The sequence below is a fragment of the Apteryx mantelli genome, chromosome 35 (assembly GCF_036417845.1).
Source record: "Apteryx mantelli isolate bAptMan1 chromosome 35, bAptMan1.hap1, whole genome shotgun sequence".
NCBI classification, from domain to species: Eukaryota; Metazoa; Chordata; class Aves; order Apterygiformes; family Apterygidae; genus Apteryx; species Apteryx mantelli.
In genome coordinates, this window is record NC_090012.1 from 1,472,920 (window position 1) to 1,493,958 (window position 21,039).

General features: G+C 40.5%; 1 protein-coding gene across 3 annotated transcripts in view; it reads left to right on the top strand.

The window, feature by feature from the left end:
- Nucleotides 1-20,789, top strand: part of LOC106492585 (leucine-rich repeat and fibronectin type III domain-containing protein 1-like protein) — a 66,942-nt gene extending 46,153 nt beyond the window's left edge. For 2 of the 3 annotated variants that reach the window (XM_067314381.1, XM_067314382.1), the window contains 2 exons: nucleotides 8,603-9,997; nucleotides 18,678-20,789. In XM_067314381.1, the coding sequence (XP_067170482.1) occupies nucleotides 8,603-9,997; nucleotides 18,678-19,188 (1,906 nt within the window). In that variant the 3' untranslated portion in view covers nucleotides 19,189-20,789. The remainder of the gene's footprint in view (nucleotides 1-8,602; nucleotides 9,998-18,677) is intronic. The other variant, XR_010886711.1, reaches the window with a different exon arrangement.
- Nucleotides 20,790-21,039: the final 250 nt, after the last annotated feature.

Sequence of the window (21,039 nt, forward strand, 5' to 3'; positions counted from 1 at the left end):
ATGGAACGCACTCGAACTATTGAAATGAATAGTTTCTTTATTTAGTGATCATATGTAAAGAAACACAAATTCCGGGTCACTTCCGACTTTCTTCTGTTTAGCTTGGGAACCAAATGTGAAGCAAACGATGGTTGCGGACATTTGTTTGCAAACATCTCAGATACCAGAACGGTTTTCATTTCTTCCACTCCTACCGCAGGAGTCTCTTTCCTCTCTGACAGCTCCTCTCTGTATCTACCAACTTTTCTCCATTGTCTCTTTCATCTTTACTGTGTTAAGAGCATGACTTGGCTACTAACAGGAAAATTCACTTGCCTGAGTGTTCCTAACGCATGGCTGAGTTTTCCAGCTTGTTTACTAATTTGCCTTTTAGGGTACCTGCACCCTTGAAAATCATTACTTGTTCTAATTTTCAGATTGTTTTTACTTACTTTGTTACATAATTGTCAACAGTGCTGAGATTGCATGTTCTTCCAGCAGACCTTGTTGCTGCGAGCATGCCGGACCAAATCATACCGCATCTGTGTTGACCCACTTTGGACTCAGACTGGGAAAGCAAATCAATTCGTCATTTCCTTATTTTCCACTTGTTACAGGATGTTGAAGTTGCATATAAGATTTAAATGGAGGAAAGATCATAATTTGACCTCTTCTGTATTTTATACAAGGCCAAACCATGAAAGGCTTAAGCTAGATGTAAAGTGACAAACTGCAAGTTGCAGGGTTGTAATTCATTCCTTTGGAAATGTGTTCTAGAAGATATTAATTTGTTGTGATGATGCAGGATTTTCTACATTAATTTTATTTCATATAATTGGTTGCAGTGCATTTCCTGAACGCTATCTCCAGCTAATCTAGTCATCAGCTCAGCCTTCTTGCAGGAAACTAAAATAATCTTGCAAATTAGGGGGACTGTGCATGACTGACCAGATTAGGCAAGACGTTAGAGGGTATAGTGATGTTTCATTTTTTTGTGTATCCGAGTTTAATTATTTGATGTTTAACAACTGAAGGGACATTAACTTTACTGCAAGTATTAACTGTTCACATTAGAATGAAGTCACACACAACGGAGAGTTAAGACCCTTGACTCACCTTCTGGTCCTCTTTACCTGGAGAGGTCCTTTTTATGGGATTTTATATTTGATAGGTTATGATACCTAGAAAAACTATCCATACAGTGTCTACCTGGGCCCTTCTTATAAGATGATTTCAGTTTGAACAGCAAGAAGTTCCACCTTTCAGTGTAGTAAAGAGCCATTTAATTACGTTTTTACAGTCTTGTAAAATACGTCACCAAGTTGCTTGAAGACTATCCTGAAACAAAAACTCCAACAATCTCTTTGAGGAGTGAGAAAGGATTAAGCGTGTTAAAGCTTGAGCAGCAATTTTCTTCAGTGATTGGTGCTCAGTGTTATATGCAGAAAAGTTATCTGCTTCCATAATGCTGCTTTTTCCTAAATTTGCAGACACTTAGAGGGAAATATCTTTGCATTGATAGAAAGCCTGACCTTTTCCACCAAGCTCTAAGGTGTTTTCCTGGTAGGAAGTTATGGCCAGGAGCTGTTTTCTAGTACACATCTACAAACCATGAGGGATTTTGCTGGCATTGATCCACCAGATGCAATGGGGCTGAGAACCTGTTCCATCAGGGATTAAACTTGCCTTTCCTAGGTAAGAAGGTGCGATCTAAACTATACAGTATTTTTATACCATGGTCAATATGTCTTTCCTGTGAAGAAAAGTGTTTCTAAGTAAACCTTTTTTCCCTGGGTTGTTTTTCCCCCTGAAATCTTCTCTTGCCTCCCTAGAGCATGTTTTAGCTCAGGCTCAGCATTATCTCACTATAGCTTATTGGGCAATGTTATCTTGGCTACGTTTCACTACACGTGCATGTTTTATTTCCACAAATTTGAAACTGGCATTTTAAAATGCTGCGTTACACTTAACATTAAACTGTCTCAAGGTAGATAAGCAAATTACAGTCACTCATCTCATTAGCGCCCCTTGCTTGGGTGGTGGATGGCAGCTGAGCATCTTCTCTGATGTCTTCTGGAAGGATGTTCTTCTCCCTGTGCAGCTTTTTGTTGTTTTCTTAAACTTGCATAGGTGTCAGAGCCCATTTTCTGCTCTGCAAATACTGTGAACAGCAGACTTGACTTCTGTCTGAACTGCAAAGAAGAAACGTTTTTTGAACCATGCCGTTCTGTCCTCAATTGTGCTGTTGCTTTTGTGCATCTTGAGGAATTATAGACTTAATGTCCCAAAATGCATGTTCATCTGAAATTCACTTTCCCGTGTTTCCCATCTGGTATTACAAGAGGCATGGTTTTCCCTTTTTTCATAGGGTGTTTTGAAAGTCAAAAGTAGGAATTGCCTGTTATGTGATAACTGCCACTTGTACACATGTAAAAGGTATTTTCTTTTCTGCTAAACTTAGTGAGCATTATAAATTTAGGAATGCTGTTTATTTTTATCTTTCATTCATTTGCTTATCCTTGTGTTATAGATACACTTCCATAGTGCCATCTGCTTGCAGAGTGGCAGGCGATAACCATGCACATGTGGATATTATTCATGCCACCTACTGGTGCCAAAGGAAAATGCAAACGAGTTCATTAGCATGGTTGATATAGCTCAGTAATAATGCAAGGAAAAAGAATAAATATTCCACACTTTGTTATTGTTTAATGTTAATTGTTAAATTTAAATAATTGGAATTTCCTATTTTGCTGTGATTTGGATAAAAATATTAGTATTAATATTAATTACGGTAATTTAGGGTCAAATGTAATATTCCAAAAGCAATGCTGGCTACCAGATTCACAACTAAGGTGCTCCCTGCCCAGGTGTAGCTAGAGGTGTACTTCCAGTGTGTTGGTCTTTGGGGGGGGAAGGACTATTAGCAATATACATTTTGAGAAGTTATTGCAAGTGTTTCTTAGTCATGGATGGGGCTAGTGACAGTAAATTAAGCATACGTGGTTTATTGTTGGTAAGTTAAACTTTTCCAGCATGCTGTTTAATTCTGCGCCAGAAAAGAGTAAGAGAAAAGCTTCCCTGAAGAAAGAGTTTTTTTTTCTTCTTCTTCTACTGATGTAGATGGTAAGCACCTGTCCTGTGCAATAAACAGGTTGCCACGGCAATCAAAAAAAGCTGCATTTGGAACATGTAGGAGCACAGTCTGGCCTCAGCTAGGCTCAGCAGGGGATAGCCTCTGTAGGAGCATCTTTCTCAACTCATTTCATTTTTCATTTGAAAAGCCACGCTTTGGTGGATGAAGTATCTTGGACCGTGTTTCTGTGTGTGCGATTAGGGTACAACAAATAGGGTTAAGAAATAGATACTAGAAACAACCATTTGCCACCATCTGAGTATTAATATTTTGATGCTGTGAGGTGCCAAAACCTCCTTCAGAGAGCTTTAACTAGAGTAGAGTAGTTGATGCTACTACAGCTTTTGTATTTAAGATACAGGCCAGTGCTGTGCAATTAAATCATGCAGATAACAAAAGAGCAGATTTAGTAATTCATCAGTGTGTGTTCAAAAATGGCAGAAAGACATTTCTTTCCAACAGAGGTTGAAGAGGCAAAGATGGAGGCATTGCTCCGCAAAATAGCGAGAAGCATCGCTCAGTTTCCTTTGCCTCTTTCCGATCCGCGGCAGATGTTTCCATTTAGCGAGCAGTGTGCATTTCTAAATCCTGGTTGTGAGATCACAGGCAGGCGGTGAACATTTTTCGAAGAAGTAATATTGTAATACTGATGCTTCATATTTCTGCACGTCTATGTATTTTTTTTCTGCATGGGGCAATTTGAGAGCATTATTAGAAACATAATCGCTTAGGATTTTATTGGAACAAACTCACTAGGTGATTTAGAGTTCCCATTTTTGAAATTTTGATTATGCTTAACAGTAAGCTGTGCTAAATGTTAGACATGGCATTTTGGATCTAGAATGGTTGGAGATCATGTTCTTCTACACAGGAGTCGGTAATTCACCTCAGCGGAGGATGAGTCACGCAAACAAATGTAGTTGCATCTCTTAAACATGAGCTGAATGAGATTTGTAAGAATTAGAAAAATGATGAAGAGATGCAGTGTTTGTGTGTCAGGCCCGCATTTTGTGTTTTAAAATGAAGCATGTTTCCAGGCTTTCCAGGGTGGTCTTACGTCAAGGGTAGACATACCTCATCTGACTTTAAGGTCAGCTCTAAGGGTTTTAGAAAAGTAAGTGAGCAGACGAGCAATTCTCCCCGTTGACGTTCCTTCTGAGCTGTGGCTGTAGTTCTGCGTTTTGTACGTGTTGCCTGGTCTCAGTTGACTGTTGAGTAACATGGCTTCAGCTCTAAAGCACATAAATGAGACTATTACAGAATAAGTAAAACTAACCCACTGTGCAAAAACTAAGACCAGCCTCTTAAGAAGCCTAAGCAGGTATGAAATGGAAAGAAAGTGCTTGAATATATTTTACTAACAATTTCAGTACAATTAATAGTCAGGTGCAAGAGAAGGAAGCAGATTATGCTGAAATAAATTTGTGTTGGATTGGAGAAAGGTACCATTGTAGCAAAGGCACTTGGCTAAGGACCAGAGTGAGGGTTGGGGGGTTTTTTGGTGGAATTTTTTTGTTGCAGTTGGTAAAATAGTATCTTTATGCTTTATTATTCACGCTGAAGCGTGTATGCTTTTCAAAGAGTGTAAGAAATCTCATTATGCCATAGTACCAATTCCAAGCTGTTAAATGTCTGTTATATAATGTAAATTTACAGCAAAGGCAATCCAAAGTCTTTTCAGATGGAGCAAAGCAATAGGCCAATACCTGAAAATTATTGGAATTAAATATCACTTCCTCTAAATATCACTTAGACTTCAAATGATAGCCAATGATAACCTAATAACGTATTCTTGTAGGAGCATGCTTGTCTGTGTGATATCGAACATGACCCCCAGAAGATCTGAGATGTGGACATGCTGTAAGTCATGCTCATCTGCTAGCAAATTCTTCATGGAATTACATGACCACCTCAACCAGTTTTTAGCATGAAGTTTAAGCTGTGACAGTGCAGATGGTAACTGATGAAATGAGTTAATAAGCAACAGTTTAGAGAAGTTATTTTTGCTAGTGTCCCAGCTCTGTAGATAGTCTTATAAGCATGAAAATTACTCCTGCTACAGCTGTCTGTTGAGAAGCTGTGGAGTTCATGTTGGAGGTCCTTCCTGGGCTGCATCACCCACCGAGTCAGGGTCTTGAATTGGTGTCGCGCGAGGGCAGCAGCGTGGTGTGCAGGGAGACGGAGGGAGGTGGAAGCGCCTGTGCTCAGACCAAAGCCGGTTCCTAGCGTGGTAGTCAGGTGTGCTGTTCGGCATGAACTTGCCTGTGGATGCAACGAACAGTGTTGACTGTGCAGGGGAAGGAAGCGAAGGCTTTCTGTGTTTTGAAGAGCGAGGCATGTATTATCATGCAATCAGGTATGTTCCTGATGCAGTGTTTAGGTGATATTCCCAGAGCTGCTCTTAACAGTCATTCAGGACAAGGGCAATAATTCAGTTGGATGCAGCATTTCTTTACCAGTCACGATTTCCTTGTGAATGTCATATATTTTGTAAGAGTAAATGCACTATGCCTATTGTTGGCTCTAAAAATCATTAAATTTAGTGCTGTGGTTTCTACATTAGCAACATTTTATTTTATTTTTTTTTTTAACAGCATAGTGGTTTAAGTGAGGTGGTTATGTGCTGCTTTCTTACAGCCCCAATGATAGTTAAGCCATTAAAATGCATTAATATTTGCTAATGACAAAACAAGAGAATTACGATATTGTACAGCAGCCCATTTTTGGATAATTGCATATCTGTTAGACGTTTGTACCTAATGGGAGTCAAAAGATGGAGCCATTAGGGACAAGAAGGGTTCAGAGCACAGGATGGAGTTACAACAGAAATGGGTTTCTTGAAAAAGCAAATATTTGAAAGATAAAGCTAGTAGTGCACTATGTTAAATATTATAAAAGCTGATGAGGAGAAAATGATTAGGAAGAAAGGCATTGCTAAGGGGAAAGTTATTAGAAAAAAATAAAGACAGTGTAAGTATAAAGTAGACATTAGTTTTGTGCAACCTCTACTGTAAGATGTGTTTTCCAATAACTTAGTTGTACTTAATGAAAAACTTCTCTTACTGTTTTCCAGGTTGAACTGACACGCTGTCAAGTATATCAGTGTTCTGAATCGGAATTTGAAACCAGCCCTAAAAATCAGACATGCAGAAGTTATGTTTTCTAGAGTTATAGCTGCAATGTGAAAAATGCAGGGGTATTAACAGCATTAGATCATAGGATGACACAGGTGGGAAGAAGCCTTGGGGGCTCTAGCGCAGCCTCCTGCTCAGAGCAGGGTCAGCTCTGAGATCAGGCCAGCTTGCTCGGGGCTTTGGCTGGTTGGGGCATCCAAGGATGGAGATGCAACAACCTTTCTGGGCAACCTGCTCTGCTGCTTCAGAGTCCTCCTGGTGAAAAAGGTTTCCCTTGTATCTAGCTCAAACCTTAATTGTATCAGTTTCTGCCCTTTGTCTCTCAACCTCCCGCTGTGAAGATGAAAAGCCTGGCTCTGTCCTCCAAAACCTCCTGGTAGCCCAAGAAGGTCCCTGCCATGGGGTATCCCGGAAGCCTTCTCCTCCCCAGGCTGAACCAGCCCTGTTCCCCCCAGCTCTCCTTGCAGTGCACACGCTTCAGCTGTACCGAGGGTTGGGGGGGGAGAGGGGGGTTGATTGGTTGGTTTGTCTTTTTTGTTTGTTTGTTTTACAAAATATTTTGCAGAGACTTGGTTAGAATTGCATGCAACTAAAGATTAACCTCTAACAGGTGAATGTGTAACGCTGGTTAAAATATAAGCATGTGGTTTAAACTTTGACTTTCACTCTCCTAATTAAAGTAATAACACTGTATAAATGATGGGTTAACTCTGAGAAAATTTTATTTTCTCTGTGGAGCTTTAAGTTTGATCTAACCAAACTGTTTTCTGGCCTATGCAACAGTACTATGATATTGTATTTCTATACTTAAAGGTCCATTTCCCTGTGAAAGAGCTCTGGCTCAGGGAAATCACTAAAGTGTCTAGGGAAAAAAAAAAATCATTCCATGAGAATCTGCTGACTTACCACAACCTGCACCCTTGCAACCCAAGTCTTTGGTAGCCTCCTCTGCAGGTAGCTGACTCGGCAGGGTGTGCGGTTGTCCTTGACCTGGGGCCCAGCTGCGGACTCTATTGTGTTGCATCGCTTGTTCTCAAAGGCAACGGTTTGTTGTTCTTATGGTATTCTGCATTTACCCACTACAGCAAGGGATTTGTGTGTGGAATTAACTGTAGTCAGCTATGATCTCTGGTATGCTAGGGTTTATATGTGAAGTAAAACTAAATGTGCTCATTTTCAGGAAGACAGCTGCTTTTCCTCTCTCAGACGGAGTAGGACTTGCCAGCTAGGTAGAATTTGGAGTAGGGTTGTACCTGGATGCTCTCACAAAACACATAGTTTGAATCCTTTACATTGCAGATTGTGAACTTTAACCTTGTGGTTGCTTGAATCACCACAGTTAATGCTTAGTAATTTTTTAGTCAGCTAGAGGAAAAGTAGAAATGAAAATCTATCCTTGGTATAGCAGGCAAGCACTTTAGATACAATAGGAAATAACTTGCATGTGCAAGAGTTCATAGAGATAATTTCATTGACCAAAAATGTGTAATTATAACATTTATTTTCCAAAGCTGCTACCTGTGTTGCACAGAAAAAAAACATATACCTGCTTCTCTCATTGAATATAACCTTGCTTTTCAGAAATGCCTTTGAAGGTATTTCTCTTCCACATTACTTGCTGTAGAAATCTTAGTTCCCTGCCACCTTTGGGGGGGGGGGGGGAACCTTTTTAAAATATGCATTTCTCCAGAGAGCTCACTACTCAGGATAAGTAAGACTGAGGGGGGACACAGATGAGTTTGAGGGGTAAACCAAACAAGCTGTTAGAAATTTCTGATGGCAAAAGGTGAAGGGAACATAATCACTGAGAGTAACGAACTGGGAGACGTGCAGGTTGAAATGGGGTTCAGACCTGAGTCAGGATGTATCTGCAAAGAGAAAGCTATGTATGTGGTACATTTACCTAAGAAATCCTGTGCATTTAATTGTCTTCCCCCCCCACCCCCCACCCCTTGTGTTCCTCTCACTTGGTATCATCTTTGCATCCTGCTTTTCTTCTGCCTATTAAAGTTCAGCTGCCAGTGTGACTGGTTGTCTGTGAAGAGCTGCTGGAAGGCAGATAACCTGGTTCGTGTATCCCAGAGCAGTTGTTATCTTGTAGTGATGGACGGTTGCCTCACAGTCGATCTTAAGAGTTTCTGTCAACGAGTAAGCAGAGCCAAAGTAGGAAAGAATTAGAAGCGCTTAGCTCTGAAAACATCTGATTTAATATTAGCGGTTAGTTAATTTAATGTCTCAGAAGGTGTTTCCAGTTTACACAGGTGTGCTTGTAATGAAAGTTTCAGTGTAAACCTATTTCTAGTGTCCAATTAAAGTTTATTTATCTGGATTTCTTCTTTTTTTTCCCCTCTAGGTTTGCTATTTTTCTTACGATGGAAAGGCTGGTTGTCTATCTATTGGTTATTAGCACAGCTGTGAAGGCCATGATGTGTCCCAAAAGATGTATGTGTCAAAACCTGTCTCCATCCTTCACAATTCTCTGTACGAAGACTGGACTTCTCTTTGTGCCCCCCAGTATTGACAGGAGAACAGCAGAACTTAGGTTAATGGATAACTTTATCACTACACTTAGGAGAAAGGATTTTGCAAACATGACTAATCTAATTCATTTGACACTATCGAGAAATACAATAAGTCAAATTATGCCTTATGCATTTTTTGATCTTAAAGGCCTTCACGCCTTACACTTGGATAGTAATAGACTGACTTATATCAATGAAGATCATTTCAAAGGCTTAATTAATCTTCGGCACTTAATACTCAGTAACAATCAATTAAATTACATCTCTCCTGGGTCGTTGGATGACTTTATTGAAACAATTGAAGACTTGGATCTGTCCTACAACAATCTCGTTAACGTTCCTTGGGAAACAATTGCCAAACTTTCTAATGTCAATACGGTTAGTTTGGATCATAATCTCATCGAGTTTGTGCCAGAGGGAATCTTCTCAAATCTTCACAAACTTGCCCGGCTAGACATGACATCCAACAAGTTGAAAAAGATCCCTCCCGATCCTTTGTTTTCGAGAATACCAGTGTATGCTAAATCTAAAGGATCTCCACTGTCATCTCTGGTGCTTAGTTTTGGAGGGAATCCTTTGCATTGCAACTGCGAACTAGTGTGGCTGAGACGTCTCACCAGGGAAGACGATCTAGAAACATGTGCCTCCCCGCCAGAACTGATGGGCAAATATTTTTGGTCTATTAAAGAGGAGGAATTTGTCTGCGAACCTCCGATGATAACACACCGAACCCCAAAATTGACGGTAACAGAAGGGCAAAGCGTCTCTTTGAAATGTAAAGCTGTTGGCGATCCGGACCCATACGTTCGCTGGATTTCACCTGATGGGAAGCTGGTCTCTAACACATCTAGGACTATTTCTTATGAGAATGGTACTCTGGATATTTTGGCTACTTCTCTGACTGAGAAGGGCACGTTTACCTGCATAGCATCAAATGCTGCGGGAGAGTCAACCGCTCCAGTCGAACTCCTCGTTACCCCATACCCTAACCTTGCTAACAGCACCAACTGTGATAAAGATGCTGAGCCTGGCCCTTCAGATATTCTTATATCTGCCAAATCAAGTTTTCCAAATGAAACAAAGGCTCAGCAAGAGAAGGCGGTCACGGTCGCTGAGCTGACGTCATCCTCTGCTCTTATACAGTGGCCTTCTCAGCATCACCTCCCTGGGATTCGAATGTACCAGATCCAGTATAACAGTTCTGCCGATGACATATTAGTGTACAGGTAACCCTGCTCGCCTAGCCATTCTGATACTTCTGTGAACTAGGAAGCAGAAGTAACAAAAAATAGTAGCGTAGTTGAAAGTATTTGGTATAATGACAGATATCTTGCAAGCAGTAACTGTGTAAATGAGGGGACGAGGGGACACTGGCCTTCTTAGACTCTGCTCGTTAAGCTCCCATCGTTGAGGAGTTACACTGTTAAAACTAACAGTATGTCTGTTTCTGTGTTGCCTCTTGAGGGTCTCTAAACTCTTTACAGACATAATTAAGCTTTGCAGTCCAGCTCAGTGGACCGAGTGAAGCTGATGAGCGTTACTTCAGTTGCTCTATTTAAGGAAATGGAGATGGAGATTTTCGTTACTAAAATTATGCTAATTAAATGTAATTATTTTACCTAAAAATGTGGGGGAAGAGAGAAAAATCAAGATCTGCCAAGTTGTTATGTTTAGTTGCATTCTGCTTGTATGGATATGGTCTTATTCACGTCTTGTGCATGTTACGCTGAACCTTTAGCCCACGTTAGTCATGGCATGCTTCCTTTACTCCACTCGTGTGCTGTCCTGCGGATAAAACTGCTGGTATAAATTGGATATTTGACAGAAAGTTTTATATCATACATGTTGTGTGGATTTTGCATTTAAAGGTACAGATTTGTTCACTGGAGTTAATTTGGTAAAATTTGCTTGGGATTAACTGCTCGATATTCAGTTTTGTTGGGCATCATGCAGATTAAGTTTAGAGCTGCTCCTTCCTGCCATGGCGATCGTCTTTCCAGTGATAGGGCTTTTTGTTTATAGGCCTTTGTGATTAAATGGACAGGATGGGGGTAGCATGCCATTAAAGAGGGAGCTAGCATTTGGAGTTAATGTTGCAGTCTTGCGCGTTTCGTAAGGTTGATGACTTCTCTAAACGGAATAATTATGATTATCTGGTGATGGCAATAAAGTTTGGAGTGGAAAAGCGAAAGGAAAATTGCATCTAATAGCTTTAGAAACATACCTGAAAGTCTGGGTACAAATATGCTACTTTAGAAAGCAGTGCTCTAAGGAAAGGAACGTAGAATAGGTGTTCCACCGGGATTCTTATTTAAAACTTGCACTATTGCAAGCAAAGTCTTGTAAGAAGCTGAATTGTGTAAGAAAAATAAAAATACCTGTTTGCATGAGTCCTTTAAATAGACTTTCCAAGCTGCGTTTCATTTAACAGTCACTTGAGATTTTTAAAGTCTCATCTTAAAATGCCCATCTTCCGTCTCATTGAGGAAGGATGACATTCTGCTGTTGTCATGGCTTCAGGCTAGAAAGGAAGCAGGGATGCGCAGCAAAGATCGGCACGGACCTTTTAAGGGAGGGTGGGGGCATGCTTTGTTGGCATCTGGTGTGGATGGTGCGGAGCTGCTGGAAGATGAAGCTGTGTTTAATTGTCAGCTGTGAGAACATTTGTGATGCTTCTGTTTAAAAGAACTGCAAAGTTGTGAAATCATGGGAAACATGAAACAGATGTCTCAATAGCTGTGACTGGGATCTCTAAAGGGATTTTATGCAGCTCTCACGTTAGCAAGTAAATTGAAGCAAAGAAAGTTGAGAAGCAGCTAGAGCTAGTGTGATCGGCCAGCAGTGGTACCCAACGGCTGCATCAGAGGCATTGCCAGTGGGATAAGAGAGTTGTTTAATGGGATTATTCATCCCTGCCATAGCAGCCGGTCAGATGGCTTGACAGCCTTCGTACAATCGCAACAATTTGCTATTGCTGAGTTTTAAACTTTCTAAAGTCTCTAAAAATATGTGAGTGACTCATGCGGTAGCTCATTAATAGATCTGTCTGTAAAGAGCTGAGTTGAATACTGCTTCTCAATGGCCTTGGACCTGGAGAAGATCTATATGGAGGAAATGGGGAAAAACACCGTGTTGACATGTCCCTTTCTCAACCCTGATTCCTGTTAACCAAGAGGCTCAGTTTGGTAACAAAGCCATGAAAGACTTTCTGCTTTAAATCGCAGAGCAGTGATTTCAACTAATACAGTGTAACAGACTACAGTATAATGGGCCTCTCAAAGATGAAAAATTCATGTGTTCTTGTTCGGTTCCCACAGTGAGTAATCATCAAATATAGATTCTTAAGAGAAGTTTTGTACTGAAGTGACAGGAATGATAATTGGGCTGTAATTCTGCATTTGCGGTTATCTGAGCAGCTGCTACTCTAAGTTATGCTATAAATGCATGGGTGTTTTAAGTTGAGCGCATTAATGGACAGTGTGGGCCTCGGGGGCTAGGAAGCCCCAGACCGTGTGCTAACCCTGTGTAAAGCCTCTCACAGAGGCCGTGTTTCCGGTAAGTTGCCTAAACATGTTTCATGGAGTGAGTTTGTTGATGTATGAAGGTGTAGAGAGATGTGTAGTAGCCTACCCAGCAGTGGCAGTGCTTCCATCTCGACAAAGGAGTTTTACAGAAGATGGAAAGCTTCCTTCTGCCTAGAGCACAGGTGATAGCATTTCTGCTGTATAATTTATTTCTGGCAGATGATAGCTTCCTGCTTGGGAAAAATATTAAGTAGTGCAAGATGCATCAGAAATGTGTTCCTTTTGTCAAGGTGAGCGGTATTAAAACCCAGTGTATGCTTTCAACCATGGGAAGAGCAGTTGCTATGGTAACTTTGCTTTATCTTGAGAATTTAAATAGTTCTGCTTCCTTCTGCCTGCTCCTGACTCCTTTATTTTTCCTCACCTTTCCATTTCCTTCTTCCTCTGGGTAAAAGTTTGTGGGTAAGTGCACTTTCATCTGTGTCTGCATTGCGATCCTGTGAAGGGGAAAGGGAGGAAGATGATATTCTCCCAAATTTTCCTGTTAGACTGCGACCAATTTCTCCAGCCGCATACAGTGGGGGAAAATGCGTGCAACCTGCCTGTGGTTATTATTACGTAATTGCACCATAATTTCCCTCGTCGTTCCCAGTTTGGGAAATTCAAAACACACAGCCACACAGCATTTTTCCCAGTGCTGAATATGGAAAGGAAAGCAGGAGTTTTGCTTCTGGCTCTGCTGCTTACTGTGTTGCTTCAGGTGAGTCACTTAACTTCTGTCTCCCTTTCTGAAAAAGAGACTATCATACTGACCTTTCTCCTGGGACAGTGGTGAGAATTAGTTATCAAAACCGAAGGCAGGCATTAGTTACGGAGGAGGAAAACTGTATCAAAGTGAAGCATCTGGCAAGATGGGCAGCAACCATCCAGAGCAGTAGATTAAGGTGCAGATAGCAATTTGTGGAAAGCATCGGTATTGAAAGTAAAAGCCTTGTTTGTTTTCAGAAGAAAGGTCGGGCACTAAGTTGTACAGCCATCTGTAGAGCAAGTCGAGAATTGTAATAGCCCCTTTGTGCAGTTCTTCCTCTTCTGAGATATAAATGGATCTGTATTCTTTAAAGAGCTTACAGTCTTGGTGTTGATTACAGTTCCTGTGCAACTTGGATTTCACAATGTTATAATTTTAATTTAACTGGCCATCTCTCAAGAGTCCTGCCCAGATTTTTGGTGCTAGCCTTGGGGAAGAGATGTTAGCACAATTGGCCTTTCAATACTAAAATAGTAGTTGTGATGAATATTATACAAGCCTTAGGAAGCAATGAGTAATTTGAGAGAGAAGCCATGCTATTGTCGTCTGTCGCTTTGACGTGATGCACACGCACAGGTGTGTGAGTATGTACAGATGAAGATGCATTTCTTTTGCATGCTGATACAGTTCACTATATATATATGCGTGTGTGTGTGTGTGTGTATGCGGCAGCCTTGCCTCAGTCAGGCTACTGGATTGAGCAACTCCTAACATCGTGAATTGACTCTTAACTCAGGGGTGTCAATCTAAGGAATTGTTTCCATGTCTAACTGAAAAACTGGTGGCTGCTGTCTTCTCCCCTTACCCTGCTGTGTTCGGCTCAGGAAGAGAGGCTGTATCCAGTGCAGCTCTGAAGCCGGACAGGACCCTGGGCCATCTTCTTCTCATAGCCTACCTCAAAGTGCAAGAGAAAGGTGGGGCAGGCAACTGGTGCTCCAACACCCCTGAAGGGAACTGCAGGTGCTCCTGTTTTGTCTGCCAGTGCTTCATCAAATGATCAGCAGTTTCAGAAAGGTGATTCTGTATTTCTGAGCTAGGTTGGATGAACTTCAGTTTGTTCCGCAGTTGATATAAGCAGCAAATTACTAATGCTTCATAACCATCTGAATGATGTCCTAGTCAATTAGAAGCTGGATCTCATAACATCGAAGGCAATATTCTCCTAAGCATTGAATTTATTCTTTCATAGCTGGTGATCATCGTATTTTTAATTAGCTGCAACTGCATGTTATAAATTAGAAGATCAATATTTAATAGTGATGGTTCGGTACAGATAACTGAGAAACTATATATTGTGTGAAACTGCTGATAATATATCTTTGTTTTCTCTGTTGAGAGAAAAGCATAAAAATTGGGAGGCAGATCTCTTTTATTATTAAGTACAAAGTACTGTTGCTTAAAGGGCACAGCTGTCACTCTTGGGGAAAAGGTGATATATTGCCAGATCAATATAGCAGTGATTACATCTGTTGCGTGAAAAGCAGTTGGTATCAGCCACGCTACGTATGCTCAAAAATTCTTAAATTAGTTTAGTGCAGTGGAATGGAAGGCTTTGGAATAATGATAGATTTCAAATAGCAAACTGTCATCAGTTTTATAGCTCTGCGTTGGTCAAGCACGTTACAGAAGACTGAGGATCCTGCGTTTCCTTTCCAGGTGCTGTCTGGAAAGCTGCACACAAGTGCCACGCATGCACAGCATGCCCTTGATGCGCTGGACCTTGCACATGCAGTGAATCAGTTCAACAAAACCTTCTGTCACTGGGGTCCCTCCGATACCTTGAGCTCCCCCATCCCTTTCTTTCACACACCCTCTCCCCTTCCAGTTGAAAAGTTTAAATCACAGAAAAGAAATTGTTTTGCAAACCTTTAAAATGGCAGCTTTGGATGGGGGGCGAGTGGGGGCAGGTTGGCTAAAGCAGAAAAGATTAATTTAAGAGGCAATCTAGCAATGGCACTACATTTTCCTGTGGGCAACACTGACTAGTTAGAATCCGAACAAAACAGCCCATCGAGGTTTTGAGCTGTTGGGTTTGTTTTGATTTTGTTGACAATGCTGTTATGAAATATTTTCCATCTCACAATGATATTTTGTCACAGGTTTTGTAAGCAGATTTTACAGTTGAGTTTTCACTGAAGGACTTTACTTGTTTCCTGGCTGACTGCAGTTTGCAGGGGAAACATTGGCACAGATTATTGTTTATAGATGATATTGCTCTTGTACGAGTTATTTGTCTAAATCTGATAGTTACTGTTCTGGTATTGCTCCCTTTGAAAGATGGTGCTTACGGGCCAAATCCAAGCACGTGCAGACTTCTGTGACATTGGAGGCGTAGTAGAAAAGACAGCATACTTTCAGTTACCGAAAATGATTTGACAGACTTGCATCTAAGATTGCAGTTTTGGCAAGATTTACAGGTAATATGAAGCTAATTCTTACTGAAACTCTTAACACAAATGATGGTTTTGAGAAAAGTCTAATGGATAGTTGTTGCAGAATGAAATATTAAGATTTCTTGAGGAATTAAAAAAAAAAAAAAACTACAAAAGAATAGTCCAGTAAAAGGCTTTTGCTTCCCCAGAGATCAGAGAATCTCATGGCAAACATGGTTTCTGTATGATCCACAGGATGTCAGAAAGGCCCTCATTTAGAACTTCCTCTTTTTTGATGGTAAAGACTATAGAATTTCAGCAATGGCTTTGCACACTGTAATACAGCATATACCGTACTTAGCTCTTCCTGATAATTAGTCAAATTACAGTACCTAACACTTCATCTAATACTCCCCACAATAAAGCAATGCGAAAGTTGTATAAAAGAGAAAAATCAGCAGCAAAAACTGCTGAATCAGCCAAATAATATGAGTCTTAAGTTAGAAAAACTTACTTTGCGTATGTTTTGCAATTACACCTCCCTCTCCAAGATGGGCAGACCCATAAAGACTAGAGTAGTGTAGTGCTAGAAAGAAGCTTTCTGTGTGGTGCTTCCTATGTATTGCTTCACGTTGCTTAGCTGGTCTTCTAAACAATGCATTTTTCCGCAGAGATTATTGGCAATGTTTCTTTGTTTTTTGCATGTTTCTGCCCTGAGGTTTGGTGAGAGTTTTGCTGATGTTGTACAACTTTAGGTTCTGTGCCATGGTTGGATGTAACGGTCAGCCATATTTTTATGGGAGGCCTGATCAAAGCCACCGAAGCATTGAAGGCAGGCAAAGAAATTCACCGTCTCGTCAGCTGCATCCCTTTATGACCCACCAAGATTCTTCTATTCTGCTTAGTTTCTGTGTAATTTGGTGTTTGACTTGATGCTTTGGGGGCTGGGACGTGGAGTGTGTGGGTGAAAACCCCAAAACGAACGAGCCTTCGAGGTACGTAGATGAGGGAGGAATGCTGGCTAGTCTGAGCCGTCATGTTCTGCAGCCCATCTCCTGTCAGGTTTTGTCACTGAACTGTGGCTGAACAGATGACTGAAAAGTTAATTAGATATTTGTCTGATAATTGATAATGGTATGTGTTTTAGGAAGGTGAATGTCAGGCCACAGAGCAAACTGAGCGGCGCTCTGCGGAGCACCGGCCACACCAGCCAGATGAGCGCCGAGGGCCACGTTCACGTGGTGAGTGCGGGAGAATCAACGGCTGTATGTTACTGAAAGTTGCACCTGGAAAAGCAAAGGAACGATGAGTCATTTGCTTTCTAGAGTCCTGGTCCTGTGAGACAACAGTACGTTGGTGTTTTTGTTGGCATTGTGTAATGTGTAATGACATCGCTGAACTAAATTGGTGGAGGAAAGGGAAGAGCAAAGAGTGGGATGTACTTTGAGGATTCACCGCACTCTGTGTTCAGGCAGTAAAGGAGATGTAGAACCAGAGAGCAACATCCAGGACAAAGGCTAATTCCATGAAGCAACGTGTGCAGGGCAGAGAAGGGCTGAATCCGCTATATGCGTTAGGAATTGTTAATGTAGTCTGGGCATTTTAATTTGATGAATGATTCTTTGTGTAGCCTCCTCAAACCCTGTCTTTTCTGTAGTAAAAGCCTCATTATGGCATGTGGCCACATTCTGTGCAGATTTTGAAGTTACTGTTATTGATTAAGATCATGGCCACGAATTGCAGTTTGGCATTGGATACGAGGAAAAATATCTTTTCTAGGAGGGTAGCTCCGTGCTGGAATTGTGCATGGAGGGCTCACGGATGGTTTTCAAGTGTTGACTAGGAAGAGGTGTGGCTGACCTCATCTGTTTGCGATAGTAGTGCTCTGAGTGAGAAGCTGGGCCAGAGACCTGTGCGGGTCTTTGTCTTTAGTGTTTCTATGAATCTCTGACGCTCTGTGTACATGGATGGGAGAGTGGAAGTTTTGTTGCCAGAACTGAAGCGATAGCAGCCGTGTGTTTGGAGAAAAAAATGTATTTTTGAAAGTATGATTCTTCTTTCTTTCCCGGCTAAGCATGAATAGTCCATAGTCTCCTGGATGACTGTTTGGAAAAAAAATCCGTAAGTGGTTAGTCTTTCTTTTTTTCCTTTTAAATAGAAGCAAACTTAGAATTCTTTGTTTCTTTTAAAGACTTTGCAGCCGGCAGAAGGCCAGATTCTCAGACGCTATAAATGGACACAGTTTCATTGATTACTCTGCAACAGCACTACTTTACTTCAGGGAGGAATCTGAGCTGAATATAGAACCATAGCTTATAAGGAGCTGATCTGCAATGAGATATTTTTATGTGTATGGGCATTACTCTGGTCTGTGGGAGTTCTGTGACATATAGCATATAGCTCTTCTCTTGGGATCCTTTTCATCTGTTTATTTAGTACTGATCCTACTTTGTGGGAAAGGAAATTTTTGTATTTGGAATTTACATAGAACAATCTTAAAGTTAGGGTCGCACCAAGGTAAGAAAGTCAGTATGTGCTGTTTTTTGGCTGCAGAAGCTATCACAGGTGCAAGTACGGTTGCTTTGCTCTTGATTGTTCTTACTGGTCACCTGGTTACGAGACAGTGAGCGTCACGGAGCAGTCAGAAGATGGAAATAAGGTTAATCTGTGGACCGAAGGTTTGAATTTGCCTTTTCTCCTTGATCTTCAAAATGTACTTTCTGTGGATGTAAAATTACTAAAATATGTTTTAATTATATAGTGTTGCATTTCATCCTTTTCTGCCTTTTAAGTCCCTAAATATGTTGCTTCAGTTCCTTTATGGCTTTTCAGAGGTTGCCTGTATTGCAAAATCTGCAGGGGGTGTGTTATACCCCTTTTATGCTGGAACTGTAGAAATTTAAGATATCAGTCAAACCAGTAGATCTAGATCTAGTCTGACTTCTCTTTGGCCATTGTAAACTTGTGCCCTGTAGTCCATATTTGTTTGAAATGGACAAGGTAAAGAGATTTTCACTGCTAAAATCTGCATCTTCCATTCCATCTAGGTAACCTTGGGGATGCTAGGTTTTTGCTGCTGCTTCTGTTTGCCATGCTAGGGTACTGGTCTGTTAGTTTCCTTACAGTGTGGTCATTGATAGTTAAAGAGCTCTCCTTAGGCTCAATAAATGTGAATGTTTACTGTACTCATTTTCTCTTCCAGGATGATCCCAGCTGCTAGTAAATCCTTCTTCTTGACTGATCTGGTTGCAGGACGTGAGTACGACCTTTGTGTTCTTGCCGTTTATGATGATGGATTGACATCTTTGACTGCAACCAGAGTGATTGGATGTGTGCAGTTCACAACCCAGGAAGAATACAAGCAGTGCCGATCCCTTCATGCACAGTTTCTTGGAGGAACCATGATCATCATTATTGGTGGAATCATTGTGGCTTCAGTTCTTGTTTTCATCTTCATCCTCCTCATGAAATATAAAGTCTACAACAACCACCACAAAAATAAAACTACAAAAGTTAATAACGTCTGCTCTCAAACCAATGGAAGCCAAAGTGGCTCAATGGCGCGCTCCACTTCTAAACTCTCAGAGAGGCGGGAAAGTTTGCACCAGGATTGCTCGGGATCTTCCATTAAAGGAAAAACTGTTGTAGATTTGGATTGTGAAAAAGTGACTCCAACCAACACAACCTTTTTAACAACTGATGCGTTATCTTAATGGCCATTTGACGGAACAGGACATGCTAAGGTGGTATTGCTTGAAACATTTTAATGCGAGTGGTTGTATTTTAAGCTTCACTACTATTGTCTATTTTTAAGATCAGATGGTTTAAAAAATATTTTTTTAATCTGTAAACAGTTCTTGCATTCTTAACTATTTTGTTTCAATATATTAAATATAAGTGTGTGATTTACAAGATTTTTTTACTGGTTCTTTTATAGCATACACCTCTGGTATTGAGGCAGCAGCACAGCTAAATTCTGACTAGGTTTGTCTTCAGTGAAATGCACTATTTGTTCATTTGTTTACCAACTAACAGCAAAGATGTACTCTCAGGATCCTCAGACTTCCTTTCTCATGGCAGAATTGTTTAGCAGCCTAAACTATTCATCTCTTAAGGAATGATTTGTTATAAAAAGTTATTAGGTTCTCAGTACGGAGTTGTTTATTGTCATAGATGCATTGTATACATGCAGCTCACAACAGAAATAAAATATGTAGAGGTTCCCTATGGGAAAAAAAAATTGCTACTCTTAAAAAAAAAAAAAAAAAAAAAAAAAAAAAGGAAAGAAAATTGAAAGTACTTCAGCTTAGTCTCTCAGAATTATACACTGGCACAGAAATACCAGCTCGTATTGTTTGTTTCATAAAAGCTGGCATCTCTTGAGACTGCTTTTGAGAGACCTCTCGGAAGTCAGACTTACCTCTGCTTGGGCAGTAAGAAGCTCCCTCTTTTGTTCTTCCTAGGTAGTAGAACTTCACAAGCTGGTTGAAATTAGATGTGCTCCACTGTGCACATATTTGCCATGCTGAAACCCATGCCATAGTCTCCTGTTCTAAAAGCATACTGCTTGAGGTATCTTTCTCTTTCTTCTTTTTATGTAAATTAGTTGAGCGAGGACCTGCGGGTTAAAGCTGCTGTGTCCTGAGGCACACTGCACTATCTCACTGTGACACTGCATCTTCAGATGGCTTTTATACCAGTCTCTTATTTCTGTGATACTGCATGAAGTGTAATGTAACTGGCCGAAAGATGAATTATGTAAATGTTTCCATGCAAGTCATTTTAATGATTCATATGGAATAATTGAATGTTCCTTTTGTTCAAAGGGATACTGTCAGATCGAGATGGGCCCAAAATTTAGGTTTTGAAATACGCTTTTACAAAACCTAAGAGGAATCGTGACCTTGACTAAACAAAATGTCCCCGCTGCCTTCTTCTTTGATGGGGATCCTTTGCATTGTTTTGGTACTCGGCTTCGAAAGCAAAACAAGAAAAAGCATGAATACCTTTATTTATTGAAACTGCAAGAAATGGAATGAGAAAACAAATGATGGGAAAGGCTTGTGAGCTGAGTGACTGGCTCGTATCTTTCAAGGTGATTGTGTCACAATTTAGAAGTCAACAAAAAGAAAAGGTATTTCTCCTAACATTGTCCCTTTAACTGACTACAAATATTTTTTCTTGGTTGGATATGAAAGCATGGGCCAAGAAAAGTTATATGGTGGACAGCTGAAAGCTGTTTAACTATACAGCGTTTAAGTAATATATTTTATTTGATCATGAAATTAAGTAATAAATATAACTGTAAAAATTACACTTTTTAATATAGTTAGTCTTATTAATTGCCAAAGTAGGGGAATTTTTTTAGTATTCTGTTTTGATTCCCAAACAAATGGAGGAAAAGGTAATTTGGGGGTCTGTTTTCAGGTTTATTTGGAAAAGAGATAAGGGTATGCAGCTACACTCATGTTAGTGTTCTGGGGAAAAAAAGCTGTACGTGCAATTGTGCAAACTGTAGATGATGGTGAGGGTGTCTGCACTGTGTGAATGGCTTGTATCTGTCT